The sequence below is a fragment of the Crinia signifera genome, chromosome 4, assembly GCF_055691185.1.
Source record: "Crinia signifera chromosome 4, ASM5569118v1, whole genome shotgun sequence".
NCBI lineage: Eukaryota > Metazoa > Chordata > Amphibia > Anura > Myobatrachidae > Crinia > Crinia signifera.
In genome coordinates this window covers 86720671-86734149 of record NC_139220.1, presented here as the reverse complement: position 1 = coordinate 86734149, position 13479 = coordinate 86720671, and the positions used below count along the sequence as shown (strand labels likewise).

At 44.3% G+C, this 13479-nt stretch overlaps 1 protein-coding gene across 2 annotated transcripts in view; it reads left to right on the top strand.

Moving 5' to 3' along the window:
• Positions 1–463: 463 nt before the first annotated feature.
• RNF14 (ring finger protein 14) overlaps positions 464–13479 on the top strand; it is a 34723-nt gene continuing 21707 nt past the window's right edge. For both annotated transcript variants that reach the window (XM_083181936.1, XM_083181935.1), the window contains exons 1-3: positions 464–600; positions 7308–7468; positions 11562–11713. In XM_083181936.1, coding sequence (XP_083038062.1) covers positions 7315–7468; positions 11562–11713 — 306 coding nt within the window. In that variant the 5' untranslated portion in view covers positions 464–600; positions 7308–7314. The remainder of the gene's footprint in view (positions 601–7307; positions 7469–11561; positions 11714–13479) is intronic.

The window sequence follows — 13479 nt, the reverse complement described above, 5'->3', positions numbered from 1 at the left end:
CCCTTGGTACCATGATGACAATGATTTCTCCTGCCTTCAAAAATAAAATTCAGTCTGAACTAACGTCGAAGAGGGGTCAGGCGCTGATGTGATGTGACGTCACACACCCCTGGTAGGCATCTGCCTGCCTGCGTTTCCATAGGAACGCCTAGAATTTTCATGGGGACACCCATAAAATACTAGGTGTTCCCATGGATGAGTCCTATTTCTATAACCGTCCGTCACTGGCCCTCTGTCCGCACAACAAACGGCCCGGTGAGTATGTAACTCGCTGACGCCATTCGTTCCCATTTGTGCATGCGCAGACCTCCAAACATCGGAACGGGCCCGAATTTGGTCCCATCCAAGTCTTAATGAATCACCCCCAAAATGATATAACTTTTTCATAAATGTTGGACTCATAACATTTACATCATAACACCGATGGTTCCAGAGGAAAAGTAATCTCATTGCGTAGCATGATGGCATGAGTCCTCTTGTCCATAGGTGGCGCTATTACTAAGCCGCAGTACATTGCCGCTGTGGGTGCCGCCTCTACCCGCAGTGCCGGGACACTCTATGAGCAATAGGACTGGCTGCTGGCAGCTCGCTCATGCCCAGGTTAGTATCTGCTAGTCCTGGCACCGGGGGGGATTGGTGACTTGTCTGGTCTGCGAGCAGTGCACGGGTGACCGGCCATGTGCATAGAAGCCTCCCCCTGTGCTGTGGTGTCGCGGCTGTATACCAACACACGCACAGTACTACACCCGAGCATGCATTATGCAATCATCAATCACACGCTAGTGTATCCAGCGCTGTTTACAATGCAATGTGTCCCAAGCTGTTTATTATTCAGTGTAAATACTTTATCCTTATATTTATAGTGTACTATACTCTCATGTATAACTTATTATCCTATGCCGTGAGTTTTACATATGTAACACAATTCCATATAAAGCACAGTGTTTGGTGCTTTATTATATCCAATACAATATATAGAAAACAAATTTTATATATATATATATATATATATATTAATATATATATAAATATATATTAATATATATATATAAATATATATATATATATATTAATTATAAATAGTCCAACAAGACCCGGCACTCCAGGAAATAGCAACAACTGCCTCGGTGCACAGCCAAGATAATAATATAAAGGTCCAAGATGCGGGTGGCACTCAGGAATAATAACGAACACACCATACCTCCCAACTGTCACGATTTCCGCGGGAACGTCCCGATATTCGGGGACGTTCCCGCGTCCCGCCCGGGGCCGCCATTGTCCCGCGGTGGGGGGACAGTTGGGAGCCCCCCCAGCTTGCCGAGAATAGACGCTGTGCGCATGCGCACAGCATCTAAGCATCTATTCAGCGCCGACGAGCGGCGAAAACGGGGCGTGGCCGGAGTTCGCGTCACCCAGTGAGGCCACGCCCCCTTTTCTCGAGGTCACGCCCCCTTTTCGGGAGGGTATGAACACACTAGTAGCTGTCAACGTTTCAGGGTTACCCCTTTTATCAAGACATGACATGTCTTGATAAAAAGGGTAACCCTGAAATGTTGACAGCTACTACTGTGTGTTCGTTATTATTCCTGAGTGCCACCCGCATCTTGGACATATATATATATATATTTCTGAGGAAGGGGAATTTATCCCCGAAAGATAGACTACAATAAATAAAGACCACTATATTTCACTACTTCTAAGGCTAAAGAGTGCCGTTGTTGCCATGAGTGATTATATGTAAAGGTTCTCCCTTGATAAGGCACCAGGACGGAGCAGGTATTTCAGCCGTGTGGCTACCGGAGTGCCGGAGTTATTACACACACACTCTCCCCTGTCAAGAGTATTGCCTCCTGTGCTCTCTAGCTATGTTCACATACAGTCAGCGGCACTTGGATGGGTAACGTAAAATTGTGATATAAAAAAAAAAAATATATATATATATAACATAGCCAATCGAGCAGCACAACACCGCAGCACTAGTTAGCTTTAAAGGGTGCCCGTCCAGAAGCCGGTATCCTGGCAACAATACAACCAATTCCTCACGGCGGCACTCCCCAATAACATACACGATGACAACGGTGTTGACCGACATACATACACACACACACACACACTATGTATTACAGTTTATGTATCTATTTCAAGTAATGCACCTGAATTGTTGTGGTGTTTTATATAGACTCCTATAAACTTGATTTACAATTGCAATCTGTCTGGACCAATACACATTATGTAGCACTTAAATCTCATGTAAGATATTCCTAATTCGCGTACAGCTTGTGTATTGAACATGTTTAATACTAAATTCAACAACCTAGTATGGGACTATCATTTGCATGAGCACATACAGCATTTTCAGCTTTATGTCTGCCATATAAAGTAGGCCAGGTATGAAATCCAAAAGCTCAAAGGCAGATGTTGTACTAAGAGTAGTATATTATTCAATATCCTAGATTATTATACATTTATTCTAAAGCGCTTAGTTAAAATAAAACAATTTTGCTTTATCTCCAGCAAAACAATGTCATTTATGTAGGTGAATTTGCTGAATCATGCTGGTGTGTAATACTGCTGTAGTCATCCAGGTACTTTGTGTGCCTGCATATTTTATCATCCAGATCCTCCAGTGACTAATATCTTCTGTTTACCTGCTTTAATAGGTAGCAAAAGCATGGAGTCCTGTCAGACAGTTATTGCTGGCACGATGAGCGGTATTCAATGAGACTGATTCGCCAGGTTTTTATGGCGATTTTGTGCTGTAAGGGGAACTTCTGACTAAAACGGTGAATCACCCTATTCAATGACCAGATGGCGAATACATTTCAAGGTTTTTTTCGCCATGATTCACTGAGTAGCAATCGCTATCTTTTTATGGTGAAGTGGAAGGTGAACTTTTAAAATAAAGTTTTGTTTTTTACATTTGGTGTCAAAAAATCATGAATTTTATTCTGAGGAGGGGCATGCTATTTTTATTCATGTGCTGTAAGCACATGAATATATATATATATATTTTTTTTACACAGCAGCCAGCAGGGGGGCGGGAGCCGAGCCGCTCATTAGATATTCATATATTCACTGCACCCAATCATTACATATGCATGATCGAGTGTAGTGAATATACCCGGTCCCCTGCTGGCACCCCCGGGGGGCAGCCTGTGCTGCCTGGCACCCGGGGAGCCCACCTCCCCCCCACAAACGTTCTGGGGCAGGCAGGGAGACTTCCATCTCCCTGCCTGCCGCCGTCCTCAGGCTCCCTGCGGCATCGCCGCAGGAGTTAAAATTCGCCAGTCAGGGGCAGGGAGCCCCTGACTCGTTTAATACTGGAGCCGGCGAGGCTCCGGAACGCAGTGAGCAGTGGCGAATTTGCACATCGCCAAAATGCTCATTGAATACTGCCCATAGAGAAGAGGTAACATCATCTCTTTATGCCAATAATATCACACATGCTTTGGAGCACCTCTGCTGCTTTACAGTGTAGATAAGCGAGCCAACTTTTGACTAAAACAGAGCAGCAATAGGGAAGAAATTGGATTGCCTACTATGACTTCCGTGTGTACTCCACCCACCTCTCCTCAAGCAATGCAGTCTATCCTGTTCTTATTGTCATGTTATTATATGCATCTATTAAACAGTACCCATTTTTGCATGAGGGGGGATTCATTTCAGCGCAATGGATGCAAGGTGCCGTTCCAGAGTGGCGTTTCGTGCTCTTTAGCATTGCACCTCCTATGGGGGCTAAAGGGCAAACTTGCTATGTCGCCCCTACCATATATAACTAATATGTGCACATCTGGGTGCTGTAGCATTGCATGGCGGCACATTGGGCTCAGTTGAATTTCCCTCATTGTACTAAAATATGCAGGTTGGGATAAACAACCTTCTATGTAATATTGGGGGTTTCCTATGTTATGATCAAATACAATTTTAGCCTAGAAGCCAGTGCGGTAGTGCCCATATTATTGCTGTAATGGTAGAATACATGCTTGGGGCTTTAGCAAGCAAATCGCTTTATAAAAAAAAAAAAAAAAATTGGTACTTGTGTATTTTGGCGGCGCCCGTCGTGGGCATCGTGTGCCTTAACTTTAAGGCACAGGACGCGACGCGATGGACGCGATTTCTCCATAGGCTTCAATGTTAAAATATTTTTAACATTGAACCCGATGGAGAAATCGGGTCCATCGCGTCGCGTCGTGTGCCTTAAAGTTAAGGCACACGACGCGACCGACGCGACCGACACGATTTCTCCATAGGCTTCAATGTTAAAATATTTTTAACATTGAAATACTGTCGGTCGCGTCGGACTTGTGCCATTATAATGGCACAAGATCAAATGTAGTTGATAAAGTCCATCTAACATAGAAAACAATGGGAAATGGGCCAATATGGCCCATTTCTCATTGTATATGGTCCCGTCATGTCCAAATAAAAATGCCCCCCATTGTTAGCGGCACCCCAGTATTGACGCCAACCCGAAGCGTGGCGAGCGGCGGCGGTACGCGTCCTACGACCTTTTCATACCCCTACTATCCACGTCGGCGTGGAGTTGAGAATAGAATAGTGTGGCGAGCGCAGCGAGCCACCGAGCCCGAAGCGTGGCGAGCGCACGCGGATACCTTCACAGGTAAACGCGTCCCTTCGCGGGCTTCACAGGTGTCCGCGTCGCCATGGACACCTGTGAAGCCCGCGAGGGGACGCGTATAGCTGTGAAGGTATCCGCGTCCCCTCGCGGGGCTCGCTGCGCTCGCCACGCTTCGGGCTCGGTGGCTCGCTGCGCTCGCCACACTATTCTATTCTCAACTCCACGCCGACGTGGATAGTAGGGGTATAAAAAGGTCGGAGGACGCGCACCGCCGCCCCTCGCGGGCTCGCTGCGCTCGCCACGCTTCGGGTTGACGTCAATACTGGGGTGCCGCTCACAATGGGGGGTCAGTTATATTTGGACATGACGGGGACATATACAATGAAAAATGGGCCATATTGGCCCATTTCCCATTTTATTACATGTAAAATGGACTTTATCAAGTCCATCTTATCTTGTGCCATTATAATGGCACAAGACCGACGCGACCGACACGATTTCAATGTTAAAATATTTTAACATTGAAGCCTATGGAGAAATCGGGTCCATCGCGTCGGTCGCGTCGTGTGCCATGTTAATGCACACGACGCGACGCGATGGACCCGATTTTTCACACACGATGGACGCGATCCTCATCGTGGGCGCTGCCAAAATACACAAGTACCAAAAAATTAAATAAGAGGCAACATTTGCTTTGAGGAGCAGCCAATAAATATATATTTTCTATGTAAAGTAGGAATTATAACGACTGTAAAGAAAATCACCTGTGATTATTAACTCTTGGGGCCCTATTCAGATCCGTATGCTCCCATGTGAATTTGCATGTGAGCGCATTGTTTTAGAAATGCGCATGTGTCGGGTGCGTGTGTCCACGATGAATAGATTGTTCACTGGGTGCACGCACCCAACATTGAGACCGATGGGTGGCGGGCGGGGGGACTCGCCATCATTTCATGGGCATTTCAATGCTTGCGAACACACGCTGTGAATAGGTGCAGAGAAGACAGAAGGGTTCCAAACTCTAGAAAGTTTTGTTTTCTGGAATTTGGTGCATATGGAGGATGCAGTCAAACCTCTGACATAGAAGGTAATCAATTGTGCCAATATTTACAACAGTCGAAGATCAAGTTATCAGAAAAAATATCATGAAGGGTGGCAATGGGCTAAAATGTATTCTTGCAAATGCAAGAAGCCTATCGGGTAAAATAGGAGAATTTGACCTGGGAGCACAGAACAAGGCATGTCTTTATGTTACGCCAAACTTAAAACCATGTATAAAGGAAGTTATTTATGAGGATATTGGTGATAATATATAGGCATTATGGGAGTGTATATCCAGCTGAGGTAAATGTCCAGAAGAAGAAGTTGCTGATATGTACATACAATAAACTGACAGACATTAGAGAGGCTGAGGAAGCTCAACTGCTGCAAATAGAAAAGGCTTCAGAAATTATAATTATGGGGGATGTTAATTATACAGACATTGGAGTGTGGAACAGCTAGGGGCACCAGGTTTCTAGGCATACAAAAGACCTTTACATGTCCCAATATGTAGAGGAACCAACTAAGGACAAAACAATACTGGACATAGTAATAACTAATATAGAGGCAATATAAAATACTAAGGTAGGGGAGCACCTGGGAAACTGACCATAATATGGTCTCATTTGAAATTCGCTTCCAGAAGCAGCAGCATAAGGGATCATCTATGATATAAAATTTGAAAAGGTCAAATTCTGCTTTGCCTAAACAGTCTCTAAAGGGCAGATATTGAGATATAGTATTTATAATATTGCTGGAAACTTATGGTGGGTACACCGGGTTCAAACCCGGCGGCCGTTGATACCGATTCGATATAGACGGCCGCTGGAACCTGGCGGGTTGCCGGAATCAAACAGGTGGGAGGGAGGGGAGATGCTGCATAGAGCAGCATGTAACTGTCTTCGATCTTCCAAATCAAAGCAGAAATAGTCTTGCCAGGCCACGCATCAGGATTGAATCTGCATTGAAGGCAGTTACACTTCAATTGCCATTTTTTTTCGTATTTGGTTTGGCTTCTACAAAATTATTTCTTATTCGGCGTAGACAATATACTATACAATTATCAGTGAGCGAGCAGCCAGCTGATTCCCGGACATTGATCTGAATTAGCAAAGTGCTGATTTACAAGCCAAAACAAGCAAGCATTCTCTTGTGTTTCGTATTTGATCTCCAATCAGCACACAGCTTTCATTTCAATGGGGCACTGAGTATCACTGGAGGTGAGCCGCAGATGTCTCAGCTGTGCAGCAGTACAATAAAACTAACTGTGCAGGTCCCAGTGGAGAGATCCCCACCAAATAACTATTACTAGGAAATGTAAAATAAAAATCATGATGGAGGATTTTCACTTAAAAATATGAAATCTCCCCATAAAGATTGTTAAGGGATCCTGAAACGTGTCTTGTGAAGGACTTGCAATCACCCATGGAATCTAGAAAATCGACAGCAAAAAAGTTTGAAACTGGCTTTGTAGTAATGGTACAGGTGATGTAAGCCTGCCATTGCAAATAAAGCTGCCCTTGTGGGACAAATACATAGATTATCACTGATCTTTCACCTAAACCCCTGATAAATGGGGAATGCAGACACAACTAGTGCTGTACGATGTGTATTTCTAGCATTGTCATTTGAAGACCATTAAACGTTAGTAGCTGTTATATTAATTTATGTTTCTTGATCCTGGCAGATAATCAATGTCAAGTGAAAACCAGGAAGCTCAGGAGGATGAACTGCTAGCACTTGCTAGTATATACTCTGAGGATGAATTTAAAAGGGCAGACACGGCTCCAGGAGGGGAAATTCAAGTGTGTTTGGAATTACCTCCACCTTTTAAAATATCTGTGAGAAGTGAGTAATGTCAATAATGGGAGTTCACTGTTTTCTTATCCATTCATGCAAGAAAAAGTAATCAACCGTTGGTTTATGATGTATAGGGAACCTGTTTTCAGCCATTGCTACTTTGCTGCCCCTTCCTCCAGCAGCATAGGCGTCATGGTAGGCCGGAAGGTCAGCTGTCTAGGGGCTTGGCATCATGATTGCGTCTTCGTAACCCCCAGCCGTATAGTGCTAAAAAGAAGACACTGTATAGCGGGGGCAAAGCTACGATGATGCAATTCAAAGCGAATTGCGTCATCTGGTCCCCCACAGACCATGCACCTTTGCTTAGAGGGTGGGTTCTGGTGCAGGTGGAGAAAATGGGATACTTGCCCACTTTGCCAGGAGTGCCACACCATTTTCGGGAGTTTCCTGGCTGTTCCTGAAGCGCAGGTAAGTATGTTGTAAACATGCCATGGGGAAGATAGCATTTCTGTTCTGCATATGTCTAACATAACAATTTACAATGGTCATGTTGGAAGTTACTATGTTATGCTGAGGATGGGGGGCTTGTACAATCCATTAGCTTTACCCACTGACAGCCACAATATAACAATAAATAGCTATCTGGCTAGAACAAAGGCACGGTACTGGCCCAAGTACTGAACAATAAAAGTAGAATAGACGGTACCAGTAAAAATGTTACTTATAATTACCAGTGCTGTAACAAGACATTTTGGTGCCATTCCTCCCCCCAAACACACACACACACACACACACACACATATACTCAGAACAGGTACATTGCGCACTGAAGGCACTCAGGCAAAAACTAGGGTCTTTGCTTCACGGGAAGGGGCGTGGCCAAATATTAGTACTAATTAACACCACACAGTAATGCCCATTATTCCACATTACAGTGCAGCACCGGCACACACACGGTGTTACAGTGTGCATCGGGTACAGTGCAGAAAACAAAGTGTGTCAGATACAGTCAGTGTTGGTCAGAGAGTGTTGGTTACAGTGTGCGTCGGACACAGTGCAGGATAAAGTGAGATTTGGATACAGTGCAGGTTGGATACAGTATTTCTTTGGATGCAATACGGGATACAGAGCAGGTTGGATACAATGTGGGATACAGTGCAGACTAGATATAGAGCGGGATACAGTACAGCATATAGAGCAGGTGGGATACAATGTGTGATAGTGCAGATTAGATATAGAGCAGGATACAGTGCAGGTTGGATACAACGCAGGATAAAGTGTGGGTTGTATATAGTGTCGGATACAGTGAAGGGTTGATACAATGTGGTCGTGTACAGTGCGGGATATAGTGTTGGTCGGATTGGATACGCCAATAGTACACCTACTGTGACAGGGTGTTGGCAGTGCAGGAGCATGGACTGTGTATGCAGTACATGTGTGCCGGTGATGTATTCAGTTAGAGAGTGGCAGTGGCCGATGCCAACAATCTCCTTAATGTGCAGGTACTGGCAGGGTCTGCAATGTGAGGGTGCTGGTGGCACAGTCCTCAGTGCAGGGAAGGGGAGGGTGGCACTATCCTGATGCTGCCTGACTATTGCAGAGAGAAAGGCTGGAGTGGTGGGGACAGGAAGCGGCGGGCAGGAGATTTAGAAAGTCTATTAGAACTTAATGGGAAACTGCAGATTGGCTGAGAGCCGTGACAGGCGTCTCTCTCAGCCAATCAGCGGCTGCCCATTGAATTCAAATTGACTTTTAAAATATCCTGGGTGCTGGGCCAGCCTTTCTCTCTGCAATAGCCAGGCAGCAACAGGATGCAGATCGGAAAGAGCACCTCTCCTGACTTGCACTTCCCCGCTCTGCAGATTAGGTGGGTGACATCAGATGCACCCACAGTGCAGATGTGGTGTGGGCGAGGCACCTTTGGCACACATAGTCGTGTCCCTGTAAATTACTATATTGGGGAATCTGTTCTCCACAACCATTTTGATAACTTTTGATAACTTTTTCATAGTCACATTTGATTGACTGACAAGCTCCGAAAACAAATCTAGAAATCTACAAATATGTAGGCTTACAATTACAGCATATGCTTGCAGAGCTGTGTGTGAACTGTATAGGCATGACAGGATCCCCCAAAGTGACATTTTCTGAAATATTATTGAAATTAAGGCTAAATTACATTAATTGCTTGACATATTATTAAAAACCCATGAAAGTCAACATTTTTTCACTTTTTTTTTTTTTTTTTTTTTTATTTACCTTAATGCTGTTTACAAATGGTGAGGTTCAGTGTCATTTTTTATTTGGTTTGGACTATATAATGAGCTCTCTGTGGACCAGATGTGCTAAGCCTTAAAAAGTGATAAAATGGAGAGTACCAACCAATCAGTTCCTATCTGTAATTTTTTTTAACTTGTGACATGGAGGTTAGGAGCTGATTGGCTCGTGGTTTATATACTCCATTTTATCACTTTTTAAGCTTAGTACATTTTTTCGCCTAAGCCAATCAGCGACGGCCTGTTCATATGTATAGGTTTTTTAAATTCGCCCAAATCCCTGACCCAGCTCTCTGCATCAGACCTGACAGAGATGTCAAACACCTCCAATTTATGCCAATTTCTTGGCCCATTCCATCGGGACCAAGTGAAATCGGCCCAGATTGGACAAGTGTAAGGGCAGCTTTAGGTTAAATTATGAGGTACATGACTCGCTTCTGATTGTCCACTTCAATGACAGTTGGAAGCCACAATCACTAAATAATTTTAGTTGGTCCTGTACCACCAACTTAAGGTAACCCTACAAGTGTCCTGGGGCACCCCAGGGAGACATGGCACACAGTTTGGGAACCTCTGGCCTAACCCTAGCAGGGCAGACTAGATGGGCCAAATGCTTCCTCTCTGCTGTCAGATTCTATGATTGTATGTTACTTTGTCATTTTTTGTTAAAATAGTTTTTTCATCATTTTTCAAATATTTAAATGATAATAATTGACCATTCACAGTGACATGTCACGAAATAAAGCTAACTTAAACATGCCCTATTTAATAAAAATGTGACATCCATGACTTAACAGTGACAGAAAATTGGCACATTCACGCATGGAGAACCAAACAGCCACAAATCAGTCAGAAGCAGGAACATGTCCTCCCATGGGAAGTTTAATTACAGGGCTCCTGAAGTATGTAATATTCCTGGGCTGCCCAAGGAAGCAATGAAGCTGTCATTATCTGGCTGAGTTGCAGATTTGTTGTTCTTATTGTGTATATTTGAGAATACTGGATGCATGGGCAGACGATCTAATATAAACCTGCCCATTTATCTCATGGTGTAAAGGTGGCTGCACCCTGGACTCTGCATGCTGGTAGTGATGTGCGATGACTCATACATGAATGAGTGGCAGCTTCAGCACATCAGGTGACTTCCTTCCATGACCAGAGCAGTTTCTTCTGCTCCCATTTCTTTGCTCTTTTGATTTTTCCGACATAACATAGTTCAGGAAAACCATGTTATATATTATTATCATTACTGCCAAATATAGTTCTATGGTTATTGGGTCCACCCATGTTAGGTAGACATGTGTTGGGTTGACCACAGACTGTTAACATGGCTTAGGTCGACACCTGAAATCGGTCGACATGGCTAAGGTCAACTGGGTTGGAAGGTCAACATTAGGTCGACAATGACAAGGTCGACAGTCAAAAGGTCGAAATTAGTTTTCCCCAAAAGAATTGTCTTGAATGTCGATAAAGTCGACATGGGCACTGTGAAAGTGTACACATCCCTCACAGCAATGTTGGAAATCAAAGGGTTAAAATGGTATGTAGTTGGCTCCCGGTGCTCAGGATGCTGGTGCATGGAAGTCCCGACACCTGTCAGAATACCGACGCTGGATGCCCGACTGCCGACATTCTGAATAGCTTTGGTTTCGGCTGTGGAGGGAAAGCGAGGGTGAGAAGACAGATTACTTACCCTATAACTGTTGAGATAGTGGCCATCAGGGGTGAAGGGTCGGTTTTCTGACCCCTGCCGTTCTCCGCGCCTTTAGCCTGTAGCCAAACCGTATAAAACCAGTGAAATAATGATAGTAGTAGTAGCATATTATGGAAAGCTTTGTGTAAAAATGCATTTCTGTCTTCTGCAGGTAACTCTGAAGCGAAAGCCATTACAGAAAGCTTTGAGAACACGGTTTCCTTCCTTCCACCTATTGTGCTGAACTTTGAACTCCCTGCTGGTTACCCATCCACCGCATCCCCAATCTACACACTCAGCTGCAAGTGGCTTTCCCCAAAACAGGTTTGCTATACATTAATATTGGAAAAGATCATGTGGTAGGATGTAATCCGGTGCGAGTCCGGCGGCTGTGCTGGATGCTGGCTGAACCAAAACCATGCCTAGTAAATGATTGCCCCTTTTTAAAAAACCTCAGACTTTGGCCAGCATTGCGCATGGCTGGTGGACTCACACCCGAATTACATCCCACCCTTGGAATAAAAAGGAGCTGTGTGCACTATATATTTTAAATCAATATTCATTTCATGTGTGTAGATAATACAATACTTAAAGCAGCAACCTTTGTGCATAATTATCTGTGATAAACAATTATAAAAACAACTAAAAGCATATAAATGAGATCAATTTTTAGTAAATATCAAAGTAATGGTACTGTGCACAAGACGCAATGAAATAGACTCCTGTATCAGCTACGAATAACCTAGCATTTCCCCTCTTATGTGAAGCAGTTCAATCATTGCGTGGTTTAGCAGGGAAATCCAACTTGTGAAAATTCCATATATCCTTACATTTGAAGAGTTTTTTCAAATATGTACTTGGTTCCAAGTGAACAAGCTAATGTCCACTTAGCACATACACCATAGTCCAATACTGATTAATATCTGTAAGCTAATATGCACTTGTTTTTATCTTTAAATAAATGAGCTGTCATCCTGCTTTTGTGGATTCCTGATGAGCGTATTCATTTCCTGCTAGCTTCTGCTTGGGAGCCGTTTCTCGTGCCCTCGGTCTTCCCATCCGCCTCTATCGTGCTGTCTTCCCAGTTTCAACTGGTCCGCTATTGTAATGCGCAGTGATTGCTCTCCGCACCAGGGATCTCCTGTAGGTAGCTCGGCATAAGTCAAAGGCTTGAACCATAATGCTTTTGGTATGTTTAGGGGATTTTCGTTGTCTGTCGTCTGTGATGCTATTTCTTGTAACATGTTCACCACAAGAACTTTGTCAGAGATAGTGCAAGCCTCTGATTTGCTGATTCTTGATTTGTCCGCAACTTCTACTTGCAGTGAACCTGCTGTTTATCGTGTTTTCAGTATGGAGTTTTTCTCTGCATTGTAAAATCTGTGAGGTCCCAGCCAGAGGCATAATTAGGGTTGATGGCTTCCAGGGAAAATGTAAAAAGGTTTCTTGACCTGCACAGAAACAAATGTAACTCTCGCTGCACATGTTACATCTGCCCCACCTGCAGTGCATATGGTTTTGGCCATTTGAGAGAGATTTTGCATTTGCTATCAACTGTGAATAAGGCCCATAGAAGAAATCGGAACATGAGGGAAAAGAGAGCGAGAGACTGGGGGAAAATTAAAGTGACAGAGAGACCTGGGGTAAAGGAGAGAGAGAGAGAGACATGGAGAAAGTAAGAGAGAGAGACATGGGGAAACAGAAAGAGACTGGGGAAAAATTTAAAGTGACACAGAGACCTGGGGTAAAAGAGAGAGAGAGAGGCATGGAGAAAGTAAGAGAGAGACAGACAGACATGAAGAAACAGGGAGACATTAGATAAAATAGAGAGATAAAGACACAGGTGGAAACAGACATGGGGGAAGAGAGAGACCTGGGGCGGGATGTTATAACATCCGCGGCCCCCCTTCGCCGGACATCGCATTTTTAATAACGGCATATGCTGTAACATATGCCGTTATTAACACAAGGGACAGCTCTTGCGATAAGAGCTGTCACTTGCGATGCGGTGCCGGCACTGGACTTCCGGGTCTGTGACCCGGGAGTCCATCTGCGCATGCGCAGACCCCGGCGCCGGCCGCAGGGCACGC